The following is a 12,176-nucleotide window of genomic DNA, read 5'->3' on the forward strand; positions in this document are numbered from 1 at the left end:
CTTGCGCGAAAAACGAATTGAAATAATTTATTGTAAACGTGAACCAGGAACCACGGAGCGCTTATCCTGGAAGTCGAGAAATTTTATTAGCGGACTGACAGCTACTGAATTTCGGCTTGCGCGAAAAACGAATTGAAATAATTTATTGTAAACGTGAACCAGGAACCACGGAGCGCTTATCCTGGAAGTCGAGAAATTTTATTAGCGGACTGACAGCTACTGAATTTCGGCTTGCGCGAAAAACGAATTGAAATAATTTATTGTAAACATGAACCAGGAACCACGGAGCGCTTATCCTGGAAGTCGAGAAATTTTATTAGCGGACTGACAGCTACTGAATTTCGGCTTGCGCGAAAAACGAATTGAAATAATTTATTGTAAACGTGAACCAGGAACCACGGAGCGCTTATCCTGGAAGTCGAGAAATTTTATCAGCGGACTGACAGCTACTGAATTTCGGCTTGCGCGAAAAACGAATTGAAATAATTTATTGTAAACGTGAACCAGGAACCACGGAGCGCTTATCCTGGAAGTCGAGAAATTTTATTAGCGGACTGACAGCTACTGAATTTCGGCTTGCGCGAAAAACGAATTGAAATAATTTATTGTAAACGTGAACCAGGAACCACGGAGCGCTTATCCTGGAAGTCGAGAAATTTTATTCGCGGACTGACAGCTACTGAATATGGGCTTGCGCGAAAAACGAATTGAAATAATTTATCGTAAACGTGAACCAGGAACCACGGAGCGCTTATCCCGGAAGTCGAGAAATTTTATTAGCGGACTGACAGCTACTGAATTTCGGCTTGCGCGAAAAACGAATTGAAATAATTTATTGTAAACGTGAACCAGGAACCACGGAGCGCTTATCCTGGAAGTCGAGAAATTTTATTCGCGGACTGACAGCTACTGAATATGGGCTTGCGCGAAAAACGAATTGAAATAATTTATCGTAAACGTGAACCAGGAACCACGGAGCGCTTATCCTGGAAGTCGAGAAATTTTATTAGCGGACTGACAGCTACTGAATTTCGGCTTGCGCGAAAAACGAATTGAAATAATTTATTGTAAACGTGAACCAGGAACCACGGAGCGCTTATCCTGGAAGTCGAGAAATTTTATCCGCGGACTGACAGCTACTGAGTATGGGCTTGCGCGAAAAACGAATTGAAATAATTTATTGTAAACGTGAACCAGGAACCACGGAGCGCTTATCCTGGAAGTCGAGAAATTTTATTAGCGGACTGACAGCTACTGAATATGGGCTTGCGCGAAAAACGAATTGAAATAATTTATTGTAAACGTGAACCAGGAACCACGGAGCGCTTATCCTGGAAGTCGACAAATTTTATTAGCGGACTGACAGCTACTGAATTTCGGCTTGCGCGAAAAACGAATTGAAATAATTTATTGTAGATCCGGGAGGTTGAGAACCCGGTATTCGAAATACGTAGCGGACCCGAAGCGCGGGATCCGAGAGGTTGAGAACCCTTACTCGAAATTTGCGGAGCGCGACTATCATCCGTCCGCTCTACTGCGCGGTTGTTTCCAGACTGAGGAATTCGGCTAGCTGATTCTAAGTTGGTGACGTCACTTTCTGAACATCCGACATCGGAACTTTGGTTTCGACCTTTAATACTATGTATGATGATGTATGATGTACGATGTATGATGTATGATGTATGATGTACGATGTATGATGTATGATGTATGATGATATGATATGATGTATAATGATTTTAGTTTTCACATTTCATACAAGAAATACGCACGAAGATATATCCTTCAGTTAACGGGTCAGATGATAACGCTGCCGTTCTGCGACAGTTGGATGATGAAAAATTTTGCTCGTATCCTTCAAATGTGTGTTAAAATACACTCGAAGTGTTATGAAGCTTCGTTTTTTCTCTCCCTATCACCTTTTTAGGTCTTTAAATCACTACGCAGCGTTAAATACTGTGTCATATACGGAGCATCCATTTCATCTCGATCGAAATTAGCGCATCCGTGATTTATTACAGTTACTCTGAATATTTTTGCATCCGAACACTTTTCGAAAAACAATTCTGCTTTTCTACCCAACGTAGATACTTCACTTGCGACTAGCTAAAACAGTGTTTCGATTACATGCCTACGAAAATTCAAGATCCAGAGAGCAAATGAAAAGTTGTTGGAATAATTATGAATATTAATGTTATGGAATACATCGAGCGCGTGTCGACTAGGATCCCATTTTGAAATGAATAATTCTTCTCTTCTCATATTATGGCCGTATTATTGTAGATAACCCAGTTTGTCTTATGACAAATTATAAAATTTATTGTATGCATCACGTCCCTCACGGAAAAAAAACCCTAGACCTGGGTCCCAATCCGTACCCTCAATTTTTTTCTCACGGGAATTTAGCATTATCTATGAGTTGAGGGTACGAATTTACACCAAAATCCAGGGTTTTTTCCGTGAGGGGTGTTAATCCGAAATGGACCCTGTATATAAATATCGTACGTGGACCGCATATACATATATACTTTTTGTTCTCTGCATCGTTATAACATCTGATCCATTATTATTCATAATCTATTTATACATTATCCTTTTGGATACCTATACTTTAATCAAATCACTTTTTTGCCACGAATTTTGGGAGAAAGTTATTCTCATTATTAATTTCATGTATCGCCGACAAGTCGGTAAGTACACACAGCCTGAGTACCGGCCTGGGCTTACCATTGCGAAGACTGTTACTCGGAAGGTGAATGCAGCCAGCAACCTGTCGAAATCGGTAACTCTCTAATGTTCTGCTGAAGTTCTCAACTCTACCGTTGAAACATCTCAGGGGGCGCAAGCGCACAACGATTTTCGGTCCTCACACCAAAGCCACTGTCTTTATGTTCTTCAGTCAATGGCAGATTCATACATAATGATGGGAAATTTTTATCGGACAGCAAGGCTGCGAACTACACGTACATCGATTTTTCTATTCGACAGCTGTTCACAGCACTTCGAGTTTTGACAAATACACATTAAGATTTCAGAAAGTGGAGAACGCCTAATACTTGAAAGTGCGTGAAATATTAGAGAATCGAAAAGTGATATGTGATACGCGTGGCGCTGTGGGTGACTAATTCATTCATCAGCTAATCCTGTACATCCCAGTTGAACAGCGTTCCGATTGTTGATTAGTTAAGGATAATAATTTTCAACGATGTCTGAAATATCGGATGAAAATTTTGGATCCCAATATGCGCTTCAGGTTGCTTTACAAACAATGAAAGAACGCTGTCAACAATTTCAAAAGAGACTGGACATCGCAGAACGGGAGAATGCTAGTCTGCGCGTAAAATGCTATAGAGAATCCAGCACAGCTATGCTTCCTGCCACTGGAGATAACCAAATTACCGAATTACAAATTTTGACCGTGAGTATGAGTGAAGCATTATTTAGATTTTTAGGTTACGTGGACATTTCCATAGGTTTCTTCGTACTGAGATCACTTCTGAAATGTTATTTCAAATAGTAGCTATATAAACGACTTACCATTTAATAAACCTGTCTTATCACATCAGCTACTAAATTACTGACGAATGAAATTTACACTTATTTTGTGACGCGAAGCACTCTACATCAATCAACGTCAGTTTTATTTACTTTTACATCTATGCTCACCCTCCTCGTGTCATCAATTTTCTTGCTATGCGTTTTGGAATAATGACAGTGTTACATTTGTTTTCGTTTTTTTTTCTTTTAAGGATAAAGTCGAGCAGCTGACAAGGATAAAGACACAGTTAACACATCACATATTCATGGTCGCAAATGAAAATCGTCAACTGTGGAAACGTTTGTCACGATTAACAAAGACGAATAAGAATCTTGGAAATCATTTAAATAAAATATCAGATGCTCTACAGCAACATCCATCTACTCAACCCCTCGAAGCTCTGTCTTATAATATGAGACTGGACTTCAACCTCAGCAAAAATGAATCAGACCAGTTTCTCGTGCCTGCTGATCTTGGTAAGATTGTTTCACGTGCGTACAAAGAGGTAGAGTATTATTAAGGTGTATTAATTTTACAGTTTAACTGACTTAACGGTAGTATTAATTGTGGGAAAACACAATTACCCAATAATTTTACTAATTGTAAATCAAAACTTTCAACTCCGATCAGACTAAATGTTATTTTAGAGTGAATTAGTCTGAGATGCTATCAAACAAATTTTAGTCAAGTCTATTCCTGCATAATAGTTTTGTAATACTGAATTTTATTATTTCAGAATCCAACGAAACTAGTTTGGAAGAAATTTCATTGAAACTAATAAATAGTATTAAAATGGAAAAGTCTGAGTTGGAGCAGCAATATGCAGAGGTGAGGAAATTATAAACATGAATTGTTTTGCGCAGCATGATGATTATTTATTAATTTATGTAAAAACATATAGAATAGTCAAATCTGAAGTATAACTAGTGTCTAGAGATTGTTGACGATCTGTAGCAAGTTTTGGTAATCTTCAAATTCTCTAATTCTCAAGATGGTAGAAATGCAGAATACTTCTGAAATTAATCTCCAGAACATGGACTATTTTTATCCTGAGTCTATGAACTCTGATTGTATGGAACAATTGAAACAGCATGATACAAGATTGTCTCATACAAAACACATATTACTCTCACAGCAGACCAAGCTTAAAACAATTATGGGAAAATTGAAAACAATAAAGAAAGGTAAGTAACTCAAGAAGAGTGAAGAATAATTTTATATCAGTGTCCTTAACCTTCAGGTAACGGTATATTTTTATAACATGTCATCATTTTACAACATTAGGATCATCTGCAATTCAGTAAACTGTAATACAATATTAACATATTAATATTTCATGAATTTGAATCTTTCGAAATCAGTTTAAAATTACAGAATTACGATTTTTCTTTCAAAGTATTCTTACGTTAATGTTACGAGATGAAACCTCGTAATTTTATAGCTCTTCATAACTTAGACGATATCTACAATGACGTATTACTTTTTATTTGTCTTTACAGGAGCAATGTGTAAGAGTTGTCGTGACAATGCTAGGAAAAAAATGTGTCAAGCAGGAACTCAGTTTAATTCAGATGACAGCTTAAAAGAAAATGGTGCTACACAAACAAGTCTCATTCCGAACTCCACCACATTACCAGAAAATATGAATTATACGACAGACGGGTGCAGTGAAGTTGAAAACAAAATTTGCCCTATGTGTGAAATGATATATGGAAAAACAATCAATTGCGCGGAATTTCACGAACATGTTTTAAGTCATTTTTCGGACGAAGAAAAATCACCCGGATGTGATTTCGAAATAATTTAGTAGCATTTAGTTTTTATTAATTGCTACATCCGTAGACAATTAATTAGCAGCCATCTATTATCTATTTTATAAATTATGAAAAAAAATGTAAAATAATATATAACAAGAAGCGAATGGTATAATTATATGAACGTATGTACGTATAATGAATGATGTATGCATATTTCTGTGTCTTCTTGGCTTAATTCTTAAACTACAAATTCTAATCATTTTTACGAAGGATGAAATGCATTCAAAATAACACGAAACCAAATATCATGTACTACTCAGGCGTGTATTTATTTTTATTCAATTTTTATCCTTTTAGAATTAATTGCTATAAAGTTCAAAGTCATAAATCGGTTAGCAAAGTGAAACCATTTTGACACTAAGGCCAATCTTTTCTTATACCTGTACTTTAATACACCTGCAAAATGCTACAAAAGTAGGTTTAAAAAAACTACAATACTCAACAAAAATCTCAGGATCAGTTAATTTTCACGAGTTTAAACTTTGGTTTAAACTAAGCTTAATTCTATGCTCGATGCAATTTAAACAAAGTTTGTTTCTGATTCGTTGAACTGCGTTGTTCGAATGAGATCAGAGGTAAGCCTTGAAATTGAATACTGGGCTTTAGCTAAAAGTAATTACTAATACGTAGCTTAGTATACAGGTTATACTATTATCGCAATATACGATCTACATGTAGTATCTAACACAGATAGCATCAACGGCTGTCAAGTCTTCAGATTTATGAATGAAAAGTTCTATAACAGAGTTTTGAGATGTTCATCAAGTAGCTGCACACTCTTTCTATAGACCTAAAACAAATAAATTCATCACTTGTACACGTAAAATTAGAGATCGTATTTAAACATTAATTTGTTCAAATTTCTGTATGTTTTAATGTAATTTTCGGATGCTGATTTTACTTTAATTATCAAATATTAGCATATTAGTTCAACACAACTTTTATGTGGTTGAAACAAAAACTACCAAGTCACCATTAGTATCCATTCAAATTTTTGGTCCTAAAACTCCTCTAAAATTGATGTGGATCCAAAGTTCAAACATATTGTTAATTATTAAAATTAATATAAAGTTTCCAATCAAAAAATTATGATAATTTGAAAAAGCTTTTAAGCCTGTCTCCGCCGTTTAACAATGTCGTATAAAAATAATACATATCTTATTCTGTGAAATATGTGGATACCTAAATGGTCAATTACCTCTTCCATCCAGGAATACGTGTGTAACTGTTAATGCAAAAAAAAGGAACGAGTGGTGAGGAAGGGCAGATAAACTTGATCCGGATCCAACCTCAGGAATGGGTAGAGTACGAAGAATCATCCAGTTGTAGCTGCTTATTTTTCTACGTTTCTTCAATTCAGTGCCGACCTCTTTTCTGATTCTTTCATTATACGCATTTAACCAATGCCGCTGTAATACACGAAAATAACAGAAACTTTAGGATTTCGTCAAATAAGTTAATGTTCGTTAGTGTTATTTGGAAATGCTCTCTTATCATGGAATGTTGAAAGTAATGAAACTTACATGTGATGGTGTCAATAATTCCAGATCGATGAGTTTTGGCTCGTAAGGAACCAGTGTGACATCTTTGAACTTGAGAAACTTTCGTCCAGAATGATGCTGTCAAAAAACACATATTATAAGCCGATCTAAGCTCTGCAACTGAATATCAGTATACCTATGTTTAACATATTGAATTACAATTAAATCTGTATAAGCTCCTTACCGTCATATTAGTTTCAACGACCTGTAAAACATTTTCTAATCGGATACCGAATTCACCCTCCTTATAATACCCAGGTTCATTGGAAAGAAAATATCCTGGTTGAAGATTGACAGGGGCACATTCATCAGTTGATGTATCGTATGATACACTGATGGGAGCTGAAGTAATAATTTTTGGTTTAGATAAGTTTTCCAACTACTCAAAATCTTTTTGCAAAAGTCTGTAAATTGAAATTTTACTGCGAAAAGCTCGTAGAGACACAGCATTCAGAAAAATGTTTGTAATATCGACAAATTTTGTAATTTTCTCGCACTTGTCAACATTATTCTGTTTTTCTTTTGAAATGTAGTATCAAAAATTAAGCAAGTTGTGAAAACTCGTCGCAAAGTTTCTTTATTTCTTTGTTAAAAATAAAATTTTATTACAGTTATAGTCGAATGTATTTCAATTAAACGCTTGGGTTTTAAGAGGAAGTTCCAGTCGATTTTGACAAAAAATTGAATACATCTCCGAAACGATGCTACGTACTGGATTGTTTCTTTGAGATTACATGATTTATGAGTTTTAGAATCCAACGAAGTTTTGATTCAATTACCGAAATCTATAAAAAATTACCATGGCATTTATTATGACTATTCTGCAAGCCTACGCAGGACTGATGCGATTCAGGTGATGATAGCCGCATTTCAAATTCAATGCCGAACACACATATGCAAAAATAATGGAGTATCATGCAATAATCGCACTGCAAAAGAATCTTTAATTTTTGGTAGTTGCACGATCTTACAGAATTAATGAGTCTTCGAGGCTCGCATGATAATTTTACGTTCGAAGACTGTCATTTATCCAGCCGTCGAAGTTTGAACCCTTTCCGTTCGTTTGTTTATTTAATACAGAAAGAACAACTGTGTGTTTGCTTGATTGGTAACGGTAGGTGTATTACATGACCTTGACATATGTCACTTACGTTCGTGAACAGACAAATAATGCCCGACACCATGGCCAGTTCCGTGTTGGTAGTCGCGACCAACTGACCACAAGGGTTCCCTGACCAGAAGATCAAGTTGGTCTGTTCTTAACTCAGCAGGGAAGATTAGTGAAGCTAATTGTATCGAGCCAATCAGGACTCGGGTGTAAGCCTCTTTTTGTTCTTTCGTCGGTTGGCCGTAGTGGACAGTTCTTGTCACGTCTGTAGTACCGTCTGACGACAAGAAAATAATTACGTCAAATTCAAAAATTAAAACAAGGAAATAGCAATCAAATTATTTTGAAAAATTACCGAGGTATTGGCCACCGGAATCAATTACCAGGGTAGAATCCGTGCCGAGTGTTAAACTGGTAGCAACGGCTGGTTCATAGTGTGGCAAGGCAGCGTGAGGTCCGTAGCCTGCTATCGTAGGGAAGGATATACCCACGGCATTTTCCTGTTCCATACGTACTGCTTTAGCGAATCTAGACACCTGAAGCTCGTCCCAGCCCTTGGTGCCTAGCTCAAGTTGCTCCTCGATGTAGGAAAGGATTTCGCACATTGCGATTCCATCTCTAATATGAGCTTGTTCCATGCCTCGTATTTCTACAGGATTTTTTACCGCACGCATTGCGATTATTGGTGACGGTTTTATCAGCCGTATAGATTGCGGGATCTGCGTCGATGTTATCGATAAAAATATTTATAAGCACATGATTAATTATACACTTATGGGGACTGAGACTGAGTCAGATTTTCAATTCTTTGTAAGTACTTGCAAAGATTGTTTTATGATGTTTTATTCAAACCGCAGTGATTGTGTGAGAAACATTTTTCATTCCCGATTTTAACACTACCAATTTTTTCGCAATGTTATCATTCAAAAATGCGATGTCCAACGATAATTAGGCACAGTCTACGATATGTTATTGGTACTATATAATTATCTTCAATATAGGTTCAATTTTTCCGATGGTTTGTAAGTTGACCTGTTTCACTGGGTTTTCTCTGGCAGAAATGAGTTTCAACAATTTAATATGCCTCTTGAAACTCCAACTTTTATATATTAATCTTACAATTATCTTTTCCCACCAATATCAATACTCACGGATATGAAAATCTCTTGGGAAGCACCCCTTGCGTAGCCGCACTGGGCAGGTAACCAGACACTCTTCCAAGCCTGTGCCATGGTCCTCAGATCGTACCAGATAGACGTATAATTGTGAACTCTAAGGTCAGATATAAACAGTTATACGTTTGAGAAACCGTAGTGTCTCCATATCGTACCTACTGTCGAGATTTTGTTTTTCATCTAAATAATTACTGTAACGTTCAGCCAGTTTAAAATTTCACGTAGACTCCAATCGATAAAATTCTATTTCCATTTAGATCAAAATACGTAAGAATCACAAAAAATCATTAAAAGCCGTCAAGTAATAGATCGAAGCTCTGTATCCGGAGTATTTATACATCGCTAAATCGGTGGCTTACATATATTTGTGAGAACTTACTTGACGCAGTCAGCATGAAAGCAAGCGTCAGTTTTCAGATGTATGCGGACAGATCTGTGCAGTTTTTGTTCAGGAGCGTACAAATGAATAGCACCATCGGTGATGATGGCATATGACCGTAAGACTGGGGTATAAGGGATGTCATTGCCACGAATGTTGAATAGCCAGGCAATTTCGTCAAGGGCGGTTAGGACCAGAGCATTTGCACCCACAAGTTCCATTTCCCTCCTAACATAACGAATCTTTTCCTGCCACGGTCGACCCGCATATTTATCTTCCAGAACGGTAGCAGGATCGGCATTATACGGCGGTCGATCCGTTTGCCAGATTGCATCTATCAGGTTATTGTGAACTGCGACTAATTTGACCGATGTGTTTACTGTGGAATGAGATTTTATTGTACAGATTTGCCAGGAACATTAATAACACTGATTTAGAATATTTCAATGTTGCGTAAATGGTATAATTGCAAGTAATCCGGCGAAGGGCCGTTCAAAAATAACGTAAGCTTTTTAGGAAGTGGGGAGGGTCAAAATTTTGTATGGAGCTCTATATGGCGTAGAGGGGAGATTGGACAATTCGTTACGTAATTTTCTCAAATATCGGTAAATACAATATAGCATGTTTGTCAGTTTTCTGAACAGGTTTTTTTTTTTAAATGCTATGAAAATAGTAATTAATAAATATTGTAATTACTGGCTACTTTTATAACATCTGTTTGAGAAAAAATGGAATCAGAAATTAATTTTGTAAATGGTCTTGGAGATTAATTTAAATTTATACCCATGTAAACAAAATTCAATAAAATTACTGTTAACCTTTATTCTTATAATATTTATTTATTGTAACAACAAGGCTACCATTTAATCGATTATTCTTCATACCCATACCTATGAATAACAAAACAATAATTAGTATTCTTTTTTTAGTCAATCAACCAATACAAAGTCATTGGTAATGTTTCTTATTTGAACATTACGAACGGTACAAGTAATTGGACGTACAATCGAATTAGCACGGAAACCGAGATGAATATTTTTTACAAAAAATCATTACAGCTCAACTGCATAACTCTATATGAATTTTTAATAGCAACTTACACAGGTCGTATTCCCAATTTTCCCACGTGAATGCTGGGATCAGAGCAGGGTCCGCTCCAATTCGCGTTTCATTCTCTTTGGATTGAAACTCGTGCAACAGCCACTGGGACAGCGTGGGGACCTTCGTAAATTTCCATTAGTACACTTCACTTTTTCCATTGCATAAAATCATTTCCTTTGCAATATGTTGACTCGATGAATTTTCAAAGTAAATGTTTAGGAAAATCAGGATAGTATTTGTTCTGCTAACCGTGGTTCGTATGGATATTTGGCCCAAGTATCACTTTCAATAGCCTCAACCTGGCTCATATTATATTCCCAACCTTCTCTGAATCACAAGATCAGTTACGTTTGACAATTATGTAGGAGACCACTCAGAATACTCATTCTCCCATTCCTGTTGCACGTAGTGCTTCAGGTGAACGATCATCGATGACCGATTGTACGAACTGGCCGTACAACAGGTCGTTCTCACGCTCAGAGAGAAGAGTTCTTACTCCTCATCGTGGCTGCATCAACTCCACTGTTGAGTAGAGAGATTGTGAAGATATACTACAGAAATGATCCTGTGAAGTATGATCTTGTTTGAGGGAGCTCCGGATTTAAAATATATTTCTGTGCGGAATTATATTTAACGCGAGAATCTGCTAACCTAGAAGCCATCTAACGGCGATACTAAAAAGCTTAAGTTAGGTTTGTGTCATGCTCAGTCATGCTTTCCTCATGAGTCATATTACAGTAACTAAGAAGTTTCAAGTATTTTTCCGGCCGACAAGTTACCGTTTCAACTCTTACCGACTCACATCGAAACTTGCCGAGTATTAGGAGGGGTTCCAAACGTTAGCATCACACAGTGAATTAAGAGACTTGTATTGCACAATCACTCTAGAGTACGGCTTTACCGACCGCGTAAAGAATCAGTTATTTTTATTCTTATTAAAGTCTACATGTTACTGACTCGAGAAAATCGCAATTAGCACAATTTGACATGCAATACCGAGGAAAAAAAAATATTTTCTTTCAGGTAACAATAATGCCTAAAGATATATTTCTATAATTGAATTACAATTAATTGTACAAATATATATTCTGGCGTTGTTGTCACGTAAGAATTAAAGTTTTTGAATTTTTGTACTTGGTATTAGAAGTAACATTACGAGACCTGCAGATTTTTTTGTCTCAGTGATGCTTAGGCTCTCATGATAATGAAAATAAGTGACAACTCACACGGTTGATAAGGACTGACTGTAGCATCTTAAAGTAGAGAAAAGTATGATTTCATTCATTTGAATAGGAAATTAGCAATTTATGATTTTTGGACAATTGAATCTATCTAATCGCAATGCCAATATTGTAGGATTCAGATATCACAGAGAACTTGGGACCTACCTAACAAATATTGCAAGAATAATGTTTTTCCCCATATTGTGAACCTCAAATTCTCAGACGTTATATCACGTCCAATATTGTTATGAAATTAAGAATAACTTTCATATCGAATATTCGATATACAGTTTT

At 36.4% G+C, this 12,176-nt stretch overlaps 2 protein-coding genes and 1 non-coding gene across 7 annotated transcripts in view; 1 reads left to right on the forward strand and 2 right to left on the reverse strand.

The window, feature by feature from the left end:
• Positions 1-2,888: 2,888 nt before the first annotated feature.
• spn-F (Protein spindle-F) lies at positions 2,889-7,075 on the forward strand. 2 transcript variants are annotated; one of them, XM_046637280.2, is made up of 5 exons: positions 2,889-3,418; positions 3,750-4,029; positions 4,275-4,366; positions 4,530-4,722; positions 5,038-7,075. In XM_046637280.2, the coding sequence occupies exons 1-5, from the start codon at positions 3,206-3,208 to the stop codon at positions 5,343-5,345; spliced, it is 1,086 nt and encodes a 361-aa protein (XP_046493236.1). In that variant the 5' UTR covers positions 2,889-3,205; the 3' UTR covers positions 5,346-7,075. The 2 variants fall into 2 exon arrangements, with proteins under 2 accessions (XP_046493236.1, XP_046493237.1); XM_046637281.2 differs by having other exon boundaries at positions 2,890-3,418; positions 3,750-4,014.
• LOC124224951 (xaa-Pro aminopeptidase 1) overlaps positions 4,768-12,176 on the reverse strand; it is a 42,317-nt gene continuing 34,908 nt past the window's right edge. For 2 of the 4 annotated variants that reach the window (XM_046637261.2, XM_046637260.2), the window contains 9 exons: positions 10,659-10,779; positions 9,559-9,937; positions 9,156-9,276; positions 8,360-8,723; positions 8,048-8,281; positions 7,081-7,238; positions 6,879-6,974; positions 6,554-6,764; positions 4,768-6,145 (listed from right to left, as the gene is read on the reverse strand). In XM_046637261.2, coding sequence (XP_046493217.1) covers positions 6,138-6,145; positions 6,554-6,764; positions 6,879-6,974; positions 7,081-7,238; positions 8,048-8,281; positions 8,360-8,723; positions 9,156-9,276; positions 9,559-9,937; positions 10,659-10,779 — 1,692 coding nt within the window. In that variant the 3' untranslated portion in view covers positions 4,768-6,137. Of the gene's footprint in view, positions 6,146-6,553; positions 6,975-7,080; positions 7,239-8,047; positions 8,282-8,359; positions 8,724-9,155; positions 9,277-9,558; positions 9,938-10,658; positions 10,780-12,176 lie in introns of those variants that run through there. The other 2 variants (XM_069133010.1, XM_069133009.1) reach the window with 2 other exon arrangements.
• Positions 11,028-11,241, reverse strand: LOC124210869 (small nucleolar RNA U3). The gene has a single exon (XR_006881326.1). It is a non-coding gene; the product is annotated as a small nucleolar RNA U3 (small nucleolar RNA).

The sequence above is a fragment of the Neodiprion pinetum genome, chromosome 1, assembly GCF_021155775.2.
Source record: "Neodiprion pinetum isolate iyNeoPine1 chromosome 1, iyNeoPine1.2, whole genome shotgun sequence".
Classification (NCBI taxonomy): domain Eukaryota; kingdom Metazoa; phylum Arthropoda; class Insecta; order Hymenoptera; family Diprionidae; genus Neodiprion; species Neodiprion pinetum.